Source organism: Centropristis striata, chromosome 22, assembly GCF_030273125.1.
Source record: "Centropristis striata isolate RG_2023a ecotype Rhode Island chromosome 22, C.striata_1.0, whole genome shotgun sequence".
NCBI lineage: Eukaryota > Metazoa > Chordata > Actinopteri > Perciformes > Serranidae > Centropristis > Centropristis striata.
This window is the reverse complement of record NC_081538.1, coordinates 29835793-29857484: the sequence shown is the minus strand read 5'-3', so window position 1 is coordinate 29857484 and position 21692 is coordinate 29835793. Positions and strand designations below refer to the sequence as shown.

The following is a 21692-nucleotide window of genomic DNA, read 5'->3' as shown; positions in this document are numbered from 1 at the left end:
CTCAGCGCCGCCTCGAGGAGGGCCAACCGCCCGGATCTCCGCCGCTGATTGGTGGAAACTCTTTTGAAAATAAGCGCCAACTTTCAGCGCGAGCTCCCGCTCGCGAGTGGTTCCGCGGACATATAAAGGAGGGCTCCGCCGGTTGGAACTTCAGTTTCTCTGAGTTCAAGCTACAGAAAACATATCAAAACATGTCTGGAAGAGGTAAAGGTGCCGGAAAAGCCAGAGCAAAGGCCAAGAGCCGTTCCTCCCGTGCCGGGCTCCAGTTCCCCGTGGGTCGTGTCCACAGACATCTGAGGAAGGGCAACTACGCTCAGCGTGTCGGCGCCGGAGCTCCGGTCTACCTGGCGGCGGTGCTGGAGTACCTGACCGCTGAGATCCTGGAGCTGGCTGGAAACGCCGCCCGGGACAACAAGAAGACCAGGATCATCCCCCGACACCTGCAGCTCGCCGTCCGCAACGACGAGGAGCTCAACAAGCTGCTGGGAGGAGTCACCATCGCTCAGGGTGGTGTGCTGCCCAACATCCAGGCTGTCCTGCTGCCCAAGAAGACCGAGAAGGCTGCCGGCAAGAAGTAAACACCTCTCTGACTGCTGGAGAAAACAACAAAAAGGCTCTTTTAAGAGCCACCCACCTATTCTGAGAGTTTATTCCTTTTTTAAACGATCACAATTAACCTAATGAATATAACTAACGTGTCTTAAAAGCATATGTACCAAAAAATAATACAAAATATTACCGTAGTGGTTACTATCATATTTATAGCTGTAATTGTGACTTCCTGGTATATCAATATAGACATTAAAGACTATAATATGCATTTTGCTTCACAATCCTAATAATCAGAAGGCACCAAGCTTTTTGTTTTTGTTGATGCAGTTGAAACTTTGTCTCCACCCAGTACTTCATATTTTACTTTACATGTCAAATATTTACAAAAAATGTTTAAATTGTAGACTCGTGTTTCGTCATTTTCAACATACTATAAACCATAAACTTACTGTTCCCATGGAGGTACTGAATATACACATTTTCATTGTGAATATTTTTTGTTAAGATATAAACATCTTTAAATATTTTATTTAAGAATACTATTTTTCAGCAGGCTTAGTACTCTAGGCCTATAGTTATTAAAATATTGGTGCTCTGACAAAAGATGACATGATGGCATTCTAGATAAAACAATAAGGTTGAAAAGTCGTCAGCAGATAAAGATGGTTTAAAGTATTAAGATGTTAGGATATATAATTTATAATTTCAAATTACATATTCATAGACAATGGAAAGGTCGAAGTGGATAGCAACTGTGAAACTATCATTAAATATCTTTGTAACTATCTGCAAGACTTGCCTATAAAATGTTAGTTATATCTCTAAAGGTTTCCCTGCATTAATCAATTTAGGATGCTTATTAAACATTTTATTTTGGAAGGTTTTCTTGCTAAGACGAATGGTGATGTTGGACGGTATTTGGAAGACTGGCATTTAACCTAACCCTTTATTATTTTCTCTTATTAGGTTATTAAGTTTGCTGGTATTCTGTATGTTTCATGTGGTAATTATGTTTGATGTTTGTGTCCAGTTTAGTTTAAATGTTATTAGCTTTATTTAGGTTGGTTGTCTATTTACTTTGTCTATTTGTGATTTATATTGTTTAAATTAATAAAAAGAAAGTTTCCCCTTCATATAGGTGATATTATTTAAGATAGTAGGGCCTAGTATTAATGCAATGGTTTTTATTACCATGTTATTCATAGATTATGGAAAGTACTGATAATGATCAGGAACCGTCTCTTTGTGGTGTGTGGGTGGCTCTTAAAAGAGCCGTTGTGTTGTTGGAGCAGCCTCGTGGTGTTTAGCCTCCGAAGCCGTACAGGGTGCGGCCCTGCCTCTTGAGAGCGTACACCACATCCATGGCGGTCACAGTCTTCCTCTTGGCGTGCTCGGTGTAGGTGACGGCATCACGGATGACGTTCTCCAGGAAGACCTTGAGCACACCGCGGGTCTCCTCGTAGATCAGACCGGAGATACGCTTGACTCCGCCGCGGCGAGCCAGACGGCGGATGGCGGGTTTGGTGATGCCCTGGATGTTATCACGGAGCACTTTACGGTGCCGCTTGGCGCCTCCTTTACCGAGTCCTTTGCCTCCCTTGCCGCGTCCAGACATGTTTTCAAGTCTTCAGTCGAGATGAACACAAAGAAATGTGCTGTTGGTCGGAAGGCTCTGAGGATTTATTTAGGAACTGCGGACGTAGAAGAGAACAGTCAGTCTCAGCTCAGCCCGCCTTTTTTTCTTTACAAGCTCGCGGCTGTTAACCGCTGCATTTCTGCTAGACATCTCGCCTTCAAAATAAAAGCAAACCATGACGATGCAGTTTATATAGATCACCCTCACTGGAAACTTAAACTAAACTAACCAACTATATTGACATTTATTTTATCTTATTATGGTACCAAACGGCTGTTAGTAGTCTAATCAGACATTAATTATAACCCAGAGATCATACAAAGAGCCATACTTCCGGTTAACAAAACCTTCAAAATAAGGCAAAACATTATCAATCCTACAGGCCTCTTAAGTTCTAGCATGGGCACCAAAATATAATTGTTTAATATTCAACATTATAGCTGGTAATTTGTGTTTTAAATTATATGGTTCAAGTCTCTTTACACCAAATGCAATTAGTATATTTGCTGTTTTCCTGTTATCAAATTTGAAGCTGAATACTTATTTTATATAATATTTATTGTATATTGTATATACTTCTATATAAGTACTTCTGATCTGGTGGTGAATTAGTACATACTTGATAACATCAGTTTCATAAACAGATGTTTTTTTTTTTTACGGTAATGTTAATGAGCTACTGGGGTGCAGGGCAAAACTTAAATCAGTCCTCTGTACTCCTCCTCAGTCCCTGGTGATGTATCCAACAATGGAGGAGTCATCAGAGAACTTCTGGAGGTGGCAGGAACCAGAGTTGAAGCAGAAATCAGAGGTGTAGACAGTGAAGAGGAACAGTCCCAGTACAGTTCCTTGGGGTGCGCCAGTGTTCAAAATTTAAGAGGCACAGTCATCCACCCTGACGTACTGAGGTCGGCCTGTGAGGTAGTCTATGATCCAGGAAGTGATGTTTGGGTGCAGGTGCATCTCCAGCAGCTTATCTCTCAGCAGGTACGGCCGGATGGTGTTGAAAGCACTGGAGAAGTCAAGGAACATGACTCTCACAGTGCTTCCGTGCCTCTCCAGATAAGAGAGGGCCTTATGTGTCAGGTAGACAACCAGGAGAGCTGTAAGTTGGGTCCTCTGGTGCCGCAGAATAAGACTCAAAGGTCTTCATGACGTGTGACGTCAGAGCCACCAGTCTGTAGTCATTTGGCACGTTTCCATCAGGTACTTTTCCCTCTAGTGAGCAGCTATTGTTTTGGTTTGGGAGAGATGATCCACCCAACTTCTCAGGTAATGGCTCAGAAAGTACCTGCCTAGGGAAAGGAACTTTTCTGAGCCGCTACTGACTAGTTGACGCTGATTGGATGCGGTTGAGGTGGCAAATTTGCACATCACCCGCTGAAACGCCCCTAATTTGATTACGAGCAGTCCAGAGCGGGCTTTTGTCGGACTTTTTTCATCCCTGTGGAAGAGCAGGGTCTTTTTTCTCCCCTGAAAACAGCCTGGTTACTGATTGGATAGATCGCTAAGCAGGATGTGACGTAGTACACGACAACCACACGCACCATTTGTAAAAGCCGGTGAAGCAGTGTTCCCAACTTAACGATTTTGTTGCTAAATTTAGGGACTTTTCAGACCCCCTTAGCGACTATTTTTCAAGAAAGCGGGTGGAGACAAATCCAGAGACTCCTTCTTACTCTTCTTAATGAGCCGGCCTCCCGCACTGGACACTCTGTACACAGTTAGCGATGCTGGTTAATTCACAATCACTATGTGTATGATCAGGGAGACTGATAATTAACCATGCTGCTGACGTTGTGCACAGTTAGCGACGGTGAAAACCATACATCACCTCCGGAGTCTCTAAATCCCTCTGGGGACTAACTTTCAATAGACACGCAGAGTGAGCAGACTTTTGAGAGGGTGTGGCCTGAGACTTTCCCGATGGTCACTTTTCCCCCTAGACGAAACACGGCTATTAGCAGACTGATGCGGACTGGATGCTGAGGGGTTACCATCTCCTGCTCTGACTGCAGCTGGGAGATACCGCTGCAGGAGGACTGGGCCGCTTGTGAGTGCTTTAGGATGGTGCCTGCTAATCGTAAAGAAGAGTTGGAACGAGTCTCCCAAAATCTCAAATAACACCATAAAAAGTTGCTAGATTTGTTGCTAGTCGCTTTTTTGAAAAATAGTCTCCAGCGAGACATGCAGAGTGATTGGACATTTGAAAGGGTGCGGCCTGAGATTTTCTCTGTGGCCACTCTTTCCCCTAAAGGTAACACGGCTTAAGTCGTTGGCTTTCCAAAAAAGTACTCAGTGTAAAGTCTAAGGGGAGTAGCAGAGGTGTGAATGGGAGCGGAGGTGCTGAGCGGTGACCTCGCCTCACTGTCTGAGCACACCGGGGTGGGGGTTTGGTCAAACCTGTTAAGAAACACAATGGCCCTCATTTATCAAACGAGCATACGACAGAAAGTGAGCGTAAGATCATTTCTAAGCAAGGCGTTTATCCATTTGGACGTGAGCGGAGGGTACGATCAGATCTCAGTCTGCTCTCAGCTCGTGTACGCAAATCTGAGTCTGCGTGAAGTCCACACGTCTGAGTCTGAGAATTGATCTTAGACGATTGTATCAATGCCTGTAGCTGATAAAACTCTGTGTGTTTAGGTTTTTTTTTAAACTTAACACACATTTTTTTAAATATACACTCAGATCTGCGCTCGTTTCTATGCTCGTTTGATAAATGAGGCCAATGAGCTCAGATGCAATGCGACGTCACCCTGTACTCCAGGTAAAGACACTCCAAACCTCTTCTGTCCCATCTTTGCCTCAGTTTAATTAAATGTTGTATTTTTTTAATTGTCATTTATTTGTTTAATTGGACTGCAACTTTGACAATTTCATCTAATAACACAGAACTTTAAGAGTCCTTTATATTACACTATGCTTTAATCTTATAAAGTTTTCTCTAAAAGAGAAAACCTCTGCCTCTAAATGGTCGCAATGGAAATTTTTGTGTTTTTTTTTTTTTTTTTTGGAAGGCAAGCATTAGGAAAAAAAAATATAAAAATATATATATATATATATATATATATATATATATATATATATATATATATATAAATAAAATATTCATTAAAAAATAACTGTTTTTAATTATTATATAGTTTTTGTAAGTTGTAGTTCAATAAATATAATAAAATATAAAAAAATATATAAAATATAAAATATAAATAAATATAAAAAAATACCTTTGTCTACAATATAAACCGGTTTTAATATTTGAGTAGTTTATGCAGTTTTGCTCCATTGACAGGAATAACCTACATGATCCTGTTTCTGTTTTCACCAATTTTGGAGACATCCACTTCCTCCAGTTTATAGTTTATTCCTGCCAGAAACTGTAAAGGACAAACTATACTAGCTATGTAATAAGAGTTTCATCATATTTTATAATGGTTTGTTTATAATGGCATTGCACATTATTTATATGTCATACATGAAACAGAAATGTTTACATGTTGTAAGAGTAAAGCAAAAATATTCCAGAAGTATATATATATATAGATAGAGAGAGAGAGAGAGAGAGAGAGAGAGAGAGAGAGAGAGAGAGAGAGAGAGAGAGAGAGAGAGAGAGATGTATTTGGCTATTAAACTACTATAACTTTTTACACAATACAATGAATCTGCTGACCTAGAGGGAAGGGTCTACTGCGCATGCTCATTCGCACCAAAGAAGGCCTCCAATCCTGTGAGAGCAACAGCACAGTAATATTTGCATGAGGTGGATATATGAACCCGCTCTGCAGGGAAGGAAGTTATTCGATTCTTTTGTGAACTCGAGACTCCACCATGCCTGAGACAGTACCCAAAGCAGCGAAGAAAGGCTCCAAGAAAGCCGTGACTAAGGCCGGGCCCAAGGGCGGCAAGAAGAGGAGGTCCAAGAGGAGGGAGAGCTACGCCATCTACGTGTACAAGGTGCTGAAGCAGGTCCACCCCGACACCGGCATCTCCTCCAAGGCCATGGGCATCATGAACTCGTTTGTCAGCGACATCTTTGAGCGCATCGCCGGTGAGGCCTCCCGTCTGGCTCACTACAACAAGCGCTCCACCATCACTTCCAGGGAGATCCAGACCGCCGTCCGCCTGCTGCTGCCCGGGGAGCTGGCCAAGCACGCCGTGTCTGAGGGCACCAAGGCCGTCACCAAGTACACCAGCTCCAAGTAAACAGGGACTGCTGCTCCAACAACAACAACACAACGGCTCTTTTAAGAGCCACCCACCTCCTCTGGAGAGACTTTCCTCTTAGTGAAACTTCATTAATGTGTTTATTACATGTTCTACCACACGCCATATTGTATTTGTAGATCAGTGAGCTAAATATATATATATATATATATATATATATATATAGCTTATTAGATATAATGATGCCTTCCATCCCATTTGTACCCACTACATATGACAGATTGTAAAAGGAGTAATATTTAAACTATAGATTACTGTCATCTTAATAAACCTTTCAATAGAATTTCATACTTGTAAATCCATTTCTCATAACAGAATATTAGTATACTTTAGAAAATACAATTTTGAATGTGATCCTATTTTATTTTAAGCATATTGAAGTGACATAATCATCTAGACTAATTGAGATTAAGGTGACAATACTACCCCTTAATGACTATCAAATACAAACCGTCTATTGCTTTCATTATATTACATAACCCTAAACACGAGAATCAGTGATAGTGAGCATAAGACTTTTTATCAATGTATCAAATTAATAATTAATCAATTATATTATACCCACACATATGAAGTCCTGATGTGGAGTAAAGCTACATTCTAACCAATAAATCACCAGGTCAATTTGAAGTTTATGAAAGCATAACCATACTTTAATAACTTAAATATGCCTTTCAAGAAAGCCAAGCACATACTACCATAATACTATACAGAAGGATGGCTAAAAAAAAGGAAGGAAGATGAGCACTACACATTATCCTTATCTAGAATGCAATTTAGTTTGCAGAAATATTGCAAGTCTTGGTCAAATGCTGAAACCGCCATGAAATCAGTGTCCTGCATAATATAAATACGTGTTGATTTGGAAGTGAATAAAAGACAATCCCATCTCATTTCCTTCCAATCTCAGTTTCCCTCCAAAAAAATCAAGACAACGCCTGAAGTGTTGTGAAAGTTGTGATTTTAAAGTGAAATCCTTTATTTATATCCTGCAGTTTGAAAATACATAGAGACCGTTGAAGCGAATTTTAAATCTAAAAATATATACATACTTACAGCTAGTAAAACAAATATACAGTGTATACTGCCCTGAGCCTGTTATCAGGTTATTTTCCACATGTAATATTGATATCAGCCTCAATACGACAGTTAAAGTAATTAAGGAATAATTTATTACCGCTATTCTGTAACTTGTGTTTTTTAGTGAGCTGTGTTTTTTTTTTATTATCATTATATACATATCTTGATTGCAGCCGTATGAATGAATAGGAAAGAAGTCTTTAAAGTTGATGTGTGTGGCTCTTAAAAGAGCCTTTGTGTAGATGAGTGATGTGGAGCTTCACTTCTTCTTGGGTGCTGCTTTCTTGGATTTGCCGGCAGAAGTAGTCTTCTTCTTCGGGGCGGGTTTCTTTCCTGTAGTCTTTTTGGGGGGCTGCTTGGGGCTCCTTGAGGACTTGGCCTTGGTGGGTTTCTTTGGCGTGCCTTTAGGCTTCTTGGCCGATGTGGGTTTCTTCGTCTTCTTGGGAGACTTCTTTTCGGTTGCTGCCTTCTTTGCTGCCTTTTGGGACTTCTTGGGTTCGGCGGCCTTCTTCTTCTTGGGTTCGGCGGCCTTCTTCTTCTTGGGTTCGGCGGCCTTCTTCTTCTTGGGCTCGGCGGCCTTCTTGGCGAGCTTGAAGGACCCGGAGGCGCCGGAGCCTTTGGGCTGTGTCAGGGTCCCGTTGGCGACCAAAGCCTTGATAGCGGTCTTGACGCGGACCTTGTTCTTGTCCACATCGTATCCTTTGGAGAGCAGATACTTCTTGATGGCGGCCAGGGACGTGCCGCCGCGCTCCTTGGACAGCGACACCGCTTCGATGACGAGGTCCCTGAGGCTGGGGCCGGCCTTCTTCGGCTTGGCCGCCGCCTTCTTCTTCTTGGCGGGTACTGCCTTGCCCTGGGCCGGGGCGGCGGGAGCGACTTCTGTTTCTGTTGCCATGATTTCTTCTGAGCTTTGTTCCTCGCAGAGTGACCAGAGAGAGACTGAGTTGTAGAGCTCGGAGCAGCGGGCTGTACTTAAACACACCATGAGAACCGTGGAGACTCAAGCAGGCCGCAGCTCCTCTGTGCTGTGTGAAAGTCGGGACACTTTGTGTTTTCTCTGCACTGATAAAACTCCAAAAACTAAATGTAGGAGAAGTGCTGAAGGCTGAAAGTTACAGAGCTTTTAGCGGACACTTTTCTCTTCATATTAAAGTCACTTTGAGCTCTGGTGCTCTCTGCATTTAGTCTGTGGAGCCTCCAAACCTCACCTCTTCACCGCCGCGGACAGCACTTGTCACACTTATTTCTCTCCTAAAATGATTTAAAATGCGCCAGAGCTCCGATAAAAAACGTTTCCACACTGCTCAACATGTTTGTGCAGAGACTGAATCAAAAAACAAACCTCTGCTGCTGAGCAATTAATAATAAAATCAACTTCTTCTGGTCGCAGCAAACACACTGATGAGGCTGATGGAGTTTCTCCAGACTTCCTGTCACAGCTGCTGGCTGTCAACATGTCCTCTGTCAAACATCACTTTTAATATAAATACTTAATTTTTCTACTATTAATGATGTGAAACAAGATTTCTATGTGGTGAAGCACAATGAGTGGCTTCAAATGTTACAGTTACTGTGTTTCACTGATGCCTTAGTATTAGTTATTGATTATTATCAAGTGTCATACAAAAGTTATTTTCTGTTTTCTGATGAGGATGACGGAAACTTAGATTTGGACTCAAAAGGGCGAATATAAAATATCTGTCTTGTTCTTACAGCTCATTAAAATCAGTCTGAAAGGGAGACATGACATGCCACTCATCAATTTACTCAAAATAAATGTAACTGAACCCTGCAGAACTACAGTGTAAAATGAAAACTTACTGTATTATTTCTTGTTTTTATACATGTGCAAATGTCATATATAAAAATAAAGGTAAATTACTTTATGTTATAAACAATGACCGTAAATTGGAGTCTGTTAATTGGTATTATTAACATTTTTATTATTATTCAAGTGCTTAGTGGTAGTATGAAACATTACATTTAGCTGCTTCTTGATGTCTTTGCAGGGTGGAGAGAGATCTGCGGACATTTCTGCTCTGAAATTATAATTGTATTTATTCCTTTTTACCCTCTTATGGAGATAAAGCACTCTGCAGCAGCAATTGGATGAATACTAATTGACCATGCTGCATATTTTTCCTCAACATATGTAGAAATTTGATCCACTCACATGTTATATTTGAATAATTCTAAGAATGTGTTTTGCTGCACTGACGCGTTTCTCTTTCTGACGGCCTGAGACAGCAGTTAGTGTTCTCACACAGTACGTCTACATGACACTTGAAAAAACGAATTATTGCCTTAATCTGACTATAACTGGACAACTGATGTTGGAGTTCTCCAACTCCAATTAGGACACCCAGATAATGGGATTGGAATAGGATTTTAGCCGGCATGTATGACAACACAACACATTTGTTGCACATTACCCGGTCACACTAGCCAGTCGGACATTAGCCGGTCACATTAGCCGGTCACACATTAGCCGGTCGGACATTAGCTGGTCACATTAGCCGGTCTCATTAGCAGGTCACATTAGCCGGTAGGACATTAGCCGGTAGGACATTAGCCGGTCACATTAGCCGGTAGGACATTAGCCGGTCACATTAGCCGGTAGGACATTAGCCGGTCACATTAGCCGGTAGGACATTGGCTGGTCTCATTAGCCGGTCACATTAGCCGGTCTCATTTGCCGGTCACATTAGCCGGTAGGACATTAGCTGGTCACATTAGCCGGTCACATTAGCCGGTCTCATTAGCCGGTAGGACATTAGCTGGTCACATTAGCCGGTCTCATTAGCCGGTCACATTAGCCGGTAGGACATTAGCTGGTCACATTAGCTGGTCGCACATTAGCCGGTTGCTCATTAGCCGGTCACATTAGCCGGTAGGACATTAGCTGGTCACATTAGCCGGTCTCATTAGCAGGTCACATTAGCCGGTAGGACATTAGCCGGTAGGACATTAGCCGGTCACATTAGCCGGTAGGACATTAGCCGGTCACATTAGCCGGTAGGACATTGGCTGGTCTCATTAGCCGGTCACATTAGCCGGTCTCATTTGCCGGTCACATTAGCCGGTAGGACATTAGCTGGTCACATTAGCCGGTCACATTAGCCGGTCTCATTAGCCGGTAGGACATTAGCTGGTCACATTAGCCGGTCTCATTAGCCGGTAACATTAGCCGGTAGGACATTAGCTGGTCACATTAGCTGGTCGCACATTAGCCGGTTGCTCATTAGCCGGTCACATTAGCCGGTAGGACATTAGCTGGTCACATTAGCCGGTCTCATTAGCCGGTCACATTAGCCGGTCTCATTAGCCGGTCACATTAGCCGGTAGGACATTAGCCGGTCACATTAGCCGGTAGGACATTAGCCGGTCACATTAGCCGGTAGGACATTGGCTGGTCTCATTAGCCGGTCACATTAGCCGGTCTCATTTGCCGGTCACATTAGCCGGTAGGACATTAGCTGGTCACATTAGCCGGTCACATTAGCCGGTCTCATTAGCCGGTAGGACATTAGCTGGTCACATTAGCCGGTCTCATTAGCCGGTCACATTAGCCGGTAGGACATTAGCTGGTCACATTAGCTGGTCGCACATTAGCCGGTTGCTCATTAGCCGGTCACATTAGCCGGTAGGACATTAGCTGGTCACATTAGCCGGTCTCATTAGCCGGTCACATTAGCCGGTAGGACATTAGCTGGTCACATTAGCTGGTCGCACATTAGCCGGTTGCTCATTAGCCGGTCACATTAGCTGTTCAGTATATATAGGATATATAGGATTTTAGCCGGTATGTATGACAACACAACACATTTGTTGCACAGTAGCCGGTCACATTAGCTGGTCGCACATTAGCCGGTCACATTAGCCGGTCACATTAGCTGGTCACATTAGCCGGTCACACTAGCCAGTCGGACATTAGCTGGTCACATTAGCCGGTCACATTAGCCGGTCTCATTAGCCGGTCACATTAGCCGGTAGGACATTAGCTGGTCACATTAGCTGGTCGCACATTAGCCGGTTGCTCATTAGCCGGTCACATTAGCTGTTCAGTATATATAGGATATATAGGATTTTAGCCGGTATGTATGACAACACAACACATTTGTTGCACAGTAGCCGGTCACATTAGCTGGTCGCACATTAGCCGGTCACATTAGCCGGTCACATTAGCTGGTCACATTAGCCGGTCACACTAGCCAGTCGGACATTAGCTGGTCACATTAGCCGGTCACATTAGCCGGTCTCATTAGCCGGTCACATTAGCCGGTAGGACATTAGCTGGTCACATTAGCTGGTCGCACATTAGCCGGTTGCTCATTAGCCGGTCACATTAGCTGTTCAGTATATATAGGATATATAGGATTTTAGCCGGTATGTATGACAACACAACACATTTGTTGCACAGTAGCCGGTCACATTAGCTGGTCGCACATTAGCCGGTCACATTAGCCGGTCACATTAGCTGGTCACATTAGCCGGTCACACTAGCCAGTCGGACATTAGCTGGTCACATTAGCCGGTCACATTAGCCGGTCTCATTAGCCGGTCACATTAGCCGGTAGGACATTAGCTGGTCACATTAGCTGGTCGCACATTAGCCGGTTGCTCATTAGCCGGTCACATTAGCTGTTCAGTATATATAGGATATATAGGATTTTAGCCGGTATGTATGACAACACAACACATTTGTTGCACAGTAGCCGGTCACATTAGCTGGTCGCACATTAGCCGGTCACATTAGCCGGTCACATTAGCTGGTCACATTAGCCGGTCACACTAGCCAGTCGGACATTAGCTGGTCACATTAGCCGGTCACACTAGCCAGTCGGACATTAGCTGGTCACATTAGCCGGTCACATTAGCCAGTCACACAATAGCTGGTCAGTAGCGACGGCACAAAGTGTTGAACTGAGGTCAACAGAAAGGGCGCCCTATTAACCTGCTGAAACGACACATATCTCCACACAGTGTTGAGGAGGAAGACACGTTCCCGTCAGTTATTTGATTTTCTCAGCTGCATGTACACTGGGACAAGAACAGAAGTCTATGAGACGCCAATATAGATTTTGAAGCATAGCTCTATTAAACTGTGCATGTAAACGCACTGACAGTATCTTATCCTGTTTAGGCTTCGTAGCTCATAGATACACGACTGTCAGAACAACTCACACATTGTGTATCACATTCATCTAACGAGACTTGAACAGCTGTTGGCCTGTCCATGTCATAGATAACTGCTAATAGAATTAAGATGCGTGTAAATCCAACTTCTGTAGAGGATTTAATGTGAATTATTACAGAAATCGGGGCTCATTCTGACTGGGATCCTGAGTGGATAAGCACATATATGGAAGGTTTTGTGCATTTTATTACTAAAGCATGAAACTTTCTCCATGGTTTCTAAAGACCATGAAGTTTAATTTCAGACCTGGAAGCATTTCAGATTTGAAAGTCATAAAATTCCATATAACAAGTCCAAGTCTCTACCTTCATACCTGAAAAAAAGCCCATATACTTGTATAGTACAGAGCCCCGCCAGCCAAATTGAGGCTTTAAACTAAATATTGTTACAGGACTATAGCTGAGGCAGCAAACGTATCTTTATTAGAACAAAGATATTCATGGTTATAATGTAGAGTGATGGGGTAAAAAATGGAAAAATGCAATACTGAGGTCACCAGAGGTCAAATACAAACGTCTAAAATACAACCTTTGGGTCTGTAGATTATATGATGAAACTTTCATACTTTAGTCATAAAATGTACAACTGGCTTGTTTATCTGCTATTGAGACGAGTCTCTCTCTGGTGTGTGTTTACTGTTGGCCTCCAATCTGAGACCTTTACAGACATAAATCACATGATGTGAGGAGAGCTGCAGCGAGCAAACATGTGATCTTGTTTTTGCTCTCCATCTTTCTGACTCTGCAGGTTTAATTGTTGCTCTCAGGTGCGGTCAGGTGCACGCTGCCAACTGTGCAGAGAGCCAGCCAAAAACACCTGGGGCCACATCCTGCAAAGGTTTCTACCTGTCAGTGATCACAAGCACCTCGGACAGCTCCACTATGTGTTTCTGTTCTCCAGCAAACCTTGAACTCACCACGCTGCTCTCACTTCTGTCGTCCTGTTACCCTGATTGATTGTTTTAAACTTCTTTGAACTTGTTTAAACTGGATCAACCTTTCTGTCTGTCTCGGACTGCGTTGCGTTCAGAAGCTGATGTGGTGCTGGGCTTCCACCAAACGATTTCCACAGTCCCAGACTAAAAACTGAAAGTCTTTAGTAAATCTAGGAGTTTTACTGGAGTCACAGCGCTCCCGTCATCTCCACCGTTAGGTGTAAGGCAGTAATCTGCTCTGTTTCATATCAGTCTTTTCCTCGTCTTGGGTTTGGATCATATCAAATTGTTTGATATTATCACAATTCGCAGTGATGTAAGACAACCAACAACCAATAGATGAGCGGGGGAAAGGTCCCCGGTTCCAGACCGGCCAGTAAAACCACTTCCACAGGAAAAAGGAACATCACAATAATGCTAAGATGACAGTATTACATCTACCAAGTTCAATGGGCGGCTTGGACTTAACTAATATTAAAATGTATCAAATTTGTGCCCATTTAAGATTTGTAAAAGACTGGAGACTAAAACTTCAATCTGGATGGATATTGATACAGTCTTATCACAGTGCAGATTAAGTGACCTCCTATTTTTAATCAATTTAAAGAAATTCAAGCTTTTTGTGAAAATCCTGTAACAATCAACACTCTAAAAGCATTGAAGGAAGATGAAACATAACATCCATCTTGACCCCAATAATAAATAATCCGGCTTTTCCTCCAGGTTCTGGAGGTTTTGGTCCAATAAGAATATTAAATCACTCGGTGAGCTTTTCTCAGATGACACACTTCATGTCATTTGAACATCTTACTAACAGCTACAAATTGGTCAAACAAGATTTCTTTCGCTTTTTGCAAATAAGGCATTATATCATGCATAGCACAACCCTTATTGATCACCCTGAAATATCTGCTGTTGAGAAAATTCTGTTTCAACAACAACTGAAAGTGTCTTTGAGCTCATTCTACCATGTACTTATTGGCTTTTCTACTACTGATGCACAGGGGGTCAGAGGTGTCTGCGACCATAGACGAAGAAAAGTGGGATACCATTTGGTCTCTTACTAAAAAGATTTCAATTTGCACTCGGACAAGAACAACACACCTTATGATTTTACACAGATTACATATATCTCCTCACCGCAGACGTTTCTTCAACCGCCCTCTCTCCCCTCTGTGTCTCAAATGTAAAACTGAAGTGGGAACTTTAACTCATTGTTTCTGGTCTTGTCATAAACTTCAAATACATTGGGCTGAAATTATAAGTGAAATGGAGATGATTTTTCATATTGATATAGAAATGGACCCCATTTCCCTGATTCTAGGTCTTCCAAGTGACTATTTGAAGACAGCAGTCAACAAAAGATTGTATAATATTCTAACGTTTGCAGCTGGGAAAAATATCCTTTTGCAGCGGGTCAGTGAAAAGGTTCCTTCTGTCTGTCTGTATTTGGCGCAAAATCATTTTTGATCTGATCCCTTTAGGATATCTTACCAACGTCATACATCACAGTGTAGATCAGTTCTACAGAGTGTGGCGCCCATTTTTGGACTATATGGGACCGGGCCTTTGCTCTATTACTCTATTAAAAGGTCTGATGTGCACCTGAACGACATTCGTGTAATGTAACACTAATCACCACTTTGTGTATAATGCCATATGTTCATCTCTTATGTAAGAGCTGTTATGTTTTGTGTTTGTTTTGTTGTTTGTCTAGTTTTGTAGTTTTGTTGAATGGTAACAAAAACTGCAATAAAAACAATGAAGAAAAAAAAATATAGAGATGTAATATATTTACGGCCACAAGGGGGATTTTGGGGGCGCTGTTTCATAGTAAAGAGAACAGTAAGGAGACCCAGATAAATAAATGTAGGCCTATACATAAATAAGTAATAAATGATCAATGATTAATGTATGATTAACTACATGTTGATAGAGCTGATGAATATGATTATTCAATGAAACACATTATAATTAAAAATGATATAAATGTACATCATTAATGTATTTCTAACTTCCTTGTTTCTATTTTTACTGTAAAATAGTCAACTTTTGATGTGATAAAAACAGAAACCCTTCAAGCATCTTCTCTTTGTTGTTTTTTTCAACACAAACCACTGAGTCAAATATATTTTACTGTGTATATCCCTGCATAAATTAAATATATATTTATTATTTGATGTTCATACCACTACATGCAACAACCTATTTAACATGCTAAAATATGTTTTTTCCAATGTGCAAGATCTGTAAAATGCAATCAGGAAAACAAAGAATACACACACACACAATAATGCTACATAGCAGAAAATATCATTATGTATGTATGTCTTTATATATTGTTCTGTTTGAGTGACTTCATCTTACACTAAATAGGCTAATGCCTTCTCATAGTAGACAGCAGTGGAGGAAGTTGTCTGCAGCCAAAATGCTGTAAAACGACTGTTTATATTATATAAATCCTATATTTTTTTTTATGCATCAAATTGTTTTGACGTGGAAAGAGAGCTTCTTCAGTAAAGTGGGTGGCTCTTAAAAGAGCCTTTTTGTTGTTTTCTCCAGCAGTCAGAGAGGTGTTTACTTCTTGCCGGCGGCCTTCTCGGTCTTCTTGGGCAGCAGGACAGCCTGGATGTTGGGCAGCACACCACCCTGAGCGATGGTGACTCCTCCCAGCAGCTTGTTGAGCTCCTCGTCGTTGCGGACGGCGAGCTGCAGGTGTCGGGGGATGATCCTGGTCTTCTTGTTGTCCCGGGCGGCGTTTCCAGCCAGCTCCAGGATCTCAGCGGTCAGGTACTCCAGCACCGCCGCCAGGTAGACCGGAGCTCCGGCGCCGACACGCTGAGCGTAGTTGCCCTTCCTCAGATGTCTGTGGACACGACCCACGGGGAACTGGAGCCCGGCACGGGAGGAGCGGGACTTGGCCTTTGCTCTGGCTTTTCCGGCACCTTTACCTCTTCCAGACATGTTAAGATATGTTTTCTGTAGCTTGAACTCAGAGAAACTGAAGTTCCAACCGGCGGAGCCCTCCTTTATATGTCCGCGGAACCACTCGCGAGCGGGAGCTCGCGCTGAAAGTTGGCGCTTATTTTCAAAAGAGTTTCCACCAATCAGCGGCGGAGATCCGGGCGGTTGGCCCTCCTCGAGGCGGCGCTGAGCGCCACGAGGAGCCGCCAACCAATCAGCAGCCGGAGGTCTGAAGCAGCGTCACGTGACACAGCCGGTCCCACACTTTAAGAGCCGCGAGTCTCTGCTCCGACTTCACATTTCTACTGTTGATAGAAACAAGAAGAAGCGATGGCAAGAACCAAGCAGACCGCCCGTAAATCCACCGGAGGAAAGGCTCCCAGGAAGCAGCTGGCCACCAAGGCAGCCCGCAAGAGCGCCCCGGCCACCGGCGGCGTCAAGAAGCCCCACCGTTACAGGCCCGGTACCGTGGCTCTCCGAGAGATCCGCCGCTACCAGAAGTCCACCGAGCTGCTCATCCGCAAGCTGCCCTTCCAGCGCCTGGTCAGGGAGATCGCTCAGGACTTCAAGACCGACCTGCGCTTCCAGAGCTCCGCCGTCATGGCTCTGCAGGAGTCCAGCGAGGCCTACCTGGTCGGACTCTTCGAGGACACCAACCTCTGCGCCATCCACGCCAAGAGGGTCACCATCATGCCCAAAGACATACAGCTGGCCCGCAGGATCCGTGGAGAGAGAGCTTAAACTCTATAACAGACACTCAATAACACCAAAGGCTCTTTTAAGAGCCACTTCACTCTCAACTAATGAGCTCATTTATGACTAAAGCAACATATATTATCGCTACTCAAATTAAGGTCAATGTCATGTTATAACATGAATATACAATTTATTCACACATTGTATTTAATATGTACCATGTCTGTGTCAGATGAATATAACTTAGTTATATCTCACATACATTTAATATTACCTCCATTATATTAAGTAGTCAAATCAGTCCTACCTTGACTACAGTAAATCACTGCCAACTTAAATGCACAAATAACATTGTAACATAGGTAGAGGCCTGTAGAAGCCCTTTTGGGTTTCTTGACATTACCTTTTTTACCGGATAGTATATGTTGGCCCATTATTTAACATTTGTAGTGTATCAAAGTTGTTTAATTATCACTGACTTGTCCTCATAAGCACAACAACACAATACTAGATTTAGAAATAAAATTCAGAATGTGATCCTATTGTTCCTCTTCCTAAAAACATTGATATCAAATGCAAACTCTGTTTCTTTAATTATATTACGTTTTAATATTTCTAAACAGAATAAAAATAAAAATAAAATAAAACAAGACCTTTTTCACCCAATAATTTCCAAAGCATTTATTAATCTTAATCAAAAATGAAGTCTTCATTATATAAGTGATGCTTGTTAGACATGCTGCATACATATTTCTATTATTTCTATGAGAGAACACATTTCAAAATAAAATGATCACCAAAAAAGTGTGTTCCAGTATTTGTATAGTCTGTTTACATAAAACTATGTACACTGCTTTATTTTATTTATTTTTTTAACAGTGTTATATGTTACATAATTTAAAAGCAGATAAATAAAACTATGCATAAATAAAAACAAAAAAATAAAGTGTTGTGTTGTAGGCTTCATCACTAACAATAATAATTTGTATTTAAATAATAAAGTATTAGTTCATCTGTACAATCAGTAAAGATTGAGATTTCCCTGTTGTCATTGAAACATCACAGATGTATTCAATTTTCTATACATTTCAAAACTACGCTGACTTTAACTTGTCAATAAGTGTGCCGTAACAAGTTGAATTGATACATCAGAACAAAACTCAATTGTTTTTTTCCCTTTCATATTATTTTAAGGGTTGCCGAAGCTTTACCTTGGTGTAAAGCTACATTTTAACCTAGACACTGTAGTGGTGGGTGATACTGCACAATTTGGTATTGATCTGATACCAAGTAAATGCAGGGACAGTATTGTAAATACAGATATTTATACTCAGCAAAGGAACATAGGAATACAAATGTTCATTTGACTGTTAAGACAAAGTTACTAAATTCAACCATATTTATACTTCAGGTATATATATTTACTAAAGTATATATTTTTCAGTTCCAGCAAAATCCTTAATTCAGATTTATTTAAACTGGCTGAATGTATGACTGTCTGAATATTCTATTTTTAATCAGTCTCCTACAACTACGATGACCAATTTCACGTTGAAAATGAACAACTAATGCTGGAGATGAGTAAATAAATTATTTAAATATTTAAATAAAAATATTTGCTCCCTGGATATTCTTGACCATGATGAAAATCAAATCAAATCAGAATCTCTTGAAGAATGAAAAGGGAAAGGGAATCTCTCTTTTGAGTGTTTCTACACTCTAAGAACAGATTCAGGAGGTTAGTTAGTATGACTTAAAAACATGAGCTTTTACAGCATAAAATATCAAATGTGTTCCATGTCCATTGTTTTATTAAGTTTGATTATTATTTCGAGAAGTTGATCAAAATTATAAATGAAGAAAGACGTCTTAACTCAGAAATGTATTGATTTAGGATAACTATTTCTGCCTTCACTTAACAAGGAAAAGTATTAAGGTAATGAAACTTCATATTGTATTACAATATGTCTGACTCAAGTGAAATAAGTTAATAAAACTCAATAAAATTGAGGTAACAATTTGCTTGGACTTTGCTGAGTAGAAAGAAAGTAAAATAAAGGAGTTATAGCAACTTCAATAGAGTCATTTGACCACTTATTAACACTAAAACGTTGAAATAAAAATTGAGTTGGTTCAACATAATGAAGCTTGTAAATGATAAAACAAATCATGTTGGTTGTACGAGACTATTTCAGCTATAAAAGTCTCATGGGAAATACTCAATAATGTCTTAGTTGGAATTACTTAAAAAGATAAATGCCTTTTTTTTTTTTTTAAAGTTGAGCCAGTGTCATTTTTTTGTGTGAGAGAGTGTGAGAGTGTATGTTTAGAAATGTGTGGTGTTGCTACAGTAAAGGATATGTTTCCTGCAAATGTGGCAACTTGCAGTTTAGAGTAACTCCAAACACAGTCCTCCTCCTCCTCCTCCTCCTCCTCCTCCTCCCAGCACAGGGAGGAGGGAGCATAGATACATGTCTATACCTGTATAGGTCTATGAGAGGGAGCGACGCTGTTTGCACATGTGCAACACTCTGCTGGACAGGAGTTGTGTACTGAAGGTAGAGAAGAAAAAACTGAGACTTAAGTATCAATCAATACCAACGTAGGTATCAATACTATCAATATTTTAGAGCGATACACCCATCACAATCTAGCTTAATGAACTCATCTTGGTGTAAAGATGCATTTTATCTAAGAAAGTACCAGGTCTTTATCATGTGCAATATATCTGTATTTATTACATTCTGTCACATCATCAGCACTCTACCCACTTTACTCTTTGTAAAAATAAAACTATATACATGGACTTACACAAGCAGCTGATGGATGTTATTAATATTGCAGTATTTTGCATATCGTTATTTATAGTCGGCATATATGTTTACTAAAAGTCCCCTGTTAATCTATTTTCCACATATTATATTGATCATATTATATTGATAAGACTCTTTACAACAGACAATTGGTTGGAGTTATTGGAGATTTAGGAATACTTGATAGCTCTCTTAATGCATGACTAAAAATAGTTTTCCCCCTCAGTTTATGATAATTAATACTTGTTTACTTACCCGTTCTCCTTCAGTCGTTATGATATATTAATGATGTAACGATAGAGATAGGAGATAGGAAACAACTCTTTATAATTAATGTGTGTGGCTCTTAAAAGAGCCTTTGTGTAAATTAATTATGTGGAGCTTCACTTCTTCTTGGGTGCTGCTTTCTTGGGTTTTCTGGCACCAGTAGCCCTCTTCGGGGCGGATTTCTTTGCTGCAGGCTTTTTGGTGGCCTTCTTGGGGGTCGTTGTGTTCTTCTTTGGCTTCTTGGCGGGTTTCGCTGCTGCCTTCACCGACTTGGAAGACTTCTTTGGGGTTGCTGGCTTCTTTGTTGCCGGCCCTTTGGGCTTCTTGGCCGCAGCAGGTCTCTGAACTGGGGATTTTGTGACTTTGGCGGGAGATTTCTTGGGTTCGGCGGCCTTCTTCTTCTTGGGCTCGGCGGCCTTCTTGGCGAGCTTGAAGGACCCGGAAGCGCCGGTGCCCTTGGTCTGGTTCAGGGTCCCGTTGGCAACCAGAGTCCTGATGGCGACCTTGATGCGGGACTTGTTCTTGTCCACATCGTATCCGGCGGCGGCCAGACCCTTCTTGATGGCGGCCAGGGACGTCCCGCCGCGTTCCTTGGACTCGGACAGAACTTTAACGATGAGGTCCTTCAGGCTGGGGCCGGCCGGTTTGGCTTTGGCCGCCGCCTTCTTCTTCTTGGCGGGTACTGCCTTGTCCGGGGCCGGGGCGGCGGGAGCGACTTCTATTTCTGCCATGATTTCTTCTGAGCTTTGTTCCTCGCAGACTAACTAGAGAGAGACTGAGTTGTAGAGCTCGGAGCAGCGGGCTGTACTTAAACACACCATGAGAACCGTGGAGACTCAACCAGGCCGCGCCCCCTCTGTGCTGTGTGAAAGTCGGGACACTTTGTGTTTTCTCTGCACTGATAAAACTCTAATAACTAAACTTAGGAGAAGTGCTGAAGGCTGAAAGTTACAGAGCTTTTAGCGGACACTTTTCTCTTCATATTAAAGTCACTTTGAGCTCTGGTGCTCTCTGCATTTAGTCTGTGGAGCCTCCAAACCTCACCTCTTCACCGCCGCGGACAGCACTTGTCACACTTATTTCTCTCCTAAAATGATTTAAAATGCGCCAGAGCTCCGATAAAAGAACATTTTCCAGTTGTTCCACATGTTTTTTTAGAGACTGAGTGAAAAAACAAACATTTGCTGCTGAGGAATTTATAATAAAATCAACTTATTCTAGTCGCAGCAAACACACTGATGGAGTTTCTCCAGACTTCCTGTCAGAGCTGCTGGCTGTCAACATGTCATTACATGTCCTCTGTCAAACATCACTGATATAAATATA

The 21692-nt window shown here is 41.8% G+C and overlaps 6 protein-coding genes across 6 annotated transcripts; 3 read left to right on the top strand and 3 right to left on the bottom strand.

Moving 5' to 3' along the window:
- Positions 1–191: 191 nt before the first annotated feature.
- Positions 192–624, top strand: LOC131961161 (late histone H2A.L3-like). Its single transcript, XM_059326432.1, has one exon. The coding sequence runs from the start codon at positions 192–194 to the stop codon at positions 576–578; it is 387 nt and encodes a 128-aa protein (XP_059182415.1). The 3' UTR covers positions 579–624.
- A 5376-nt stretch (positions 625–6000) lies between these two features.
- LOC131961165 (histone H2B 1/2-like) lies at positions 6001–6541 on the top strand. Its single transcript, XM_059326435.1, has one exon. The coding sequence runs from the start codon at positions 6020–6022 to the stop codon at positions 6392–6394; it is 375 nt and encodes a 124-aa protein (XP_059182418.1). The 5' UTR covers positions 6001–6019; the 3' UTR covers positions 6395–6541.
- An 818-nt stretch (positions 6542–7359) lies between these two features.
- LOC131961150 (histone H1-like) lies at positions 7360–8422 on the bottom strand. Its single transcript, XM_059326422.1, has one exon. The coding sequence runs from the start codon at positions 8388–8390 to the stop codon at positions 7755–7757; it is 636 nt and encodes a 211-aa protein (XP_059182405.1). The 5' UTR covers positions 8391–8422; the 3' UTR covers positions 7360–7754.
- A 7734-nt stretch (positions 8423–16156) lies between these two features.
- On the bottom strand, positions 16157–16590 carry LOC131961158 (late histone H2A.L3-like). The gene has a single exon (XM_059326429.1). The coding sequence runs from the start codon at positions 16588–16590 to the stop codon at positions 16204–16206; it is 387 nt and encodes a 128-aa protein (XP_059182412.1). The 3' UTR covers positions 16157–16203.
- A 297-nt stretch (positions 16591–16887) lies between these two features.
- Positions 16888–18069, top strand: LOC131961152 (histone H3). The gene has a single exon (XM_059326424.1). The coding sequence runs from the start codon at positions 16921–16923 to the stop codon at positions 17329–17331; it is 411 nt and encodes a 136-aa protein (XP_059182407.1). The 5' UTR covers positions 16888–16920; the 3' UTR covers positions 17332–18069.
- Positions 18070–20359: 2290 nt separating this feature from the next.
- LOC131961151 (histone H1-like) lies at positions 20360–21116 on the bottom strand. Its single transcript, XM_059326423.1, has one exon. It carries the CDS (start codon positions 21095–21097, stop codon positions 20483–20485), a length of 615 nt encoding a protein of 204 aa, XP_059182406.1. The 5' UTR covers positions 21098–21116; the 3' UTR covers positions 20360–20482.
- Positions 21117–21692: the final 576 nt, after the last annotated feature.

Excerpts from the sequence above, each read along its gene's own strand:
- LOC131961158 (XM_059326429.1), bottom strand. The coding sequence starts at position 16,590 with ATGTCTGGAAGAGGTAAAGGTGCCGGAAAAGCCAGAGCAAAGGCCAAG.
- LOC131961161 (XM_059326432.1), top strand. The coding sequence starts at position 192 with ATGTCTGGAAGAGGTAAAGGTGCCGGAAAAGCCAGAGCAAAGGCCAAG.
- LOC131961151 (XM_059326423.1), bottom strand. The coding sequence starts at position 21,097 with ATGGCAGAAATAGAAGTCGCTCCCGCCGCCCCGGCCCCGGACAAGGCA.
- LOC131961152 (XM_059326424.1), top strand. The coding sequence starts at position 16,921 with ATGGCAAGAACCAAGCAGACCGCCCGTAAATCCACCGGAGGAAAGGCT.
- LOC131961150 (XM_059326422.1), bottom strand. The coding sequence starts at position 8,390 with ATGGCAACAGAAACAGAAGTCGCTCCCGCCGCCCCGGCCCAGGGCAAG.
- LOC131961165 (XM_059326435.1), top strand. The coding sequence starts at position 6,020 with ATGCCTGAGACAGTACCCAAAGCAGCGAAGAAAGGCTCCAAGAAAGCC.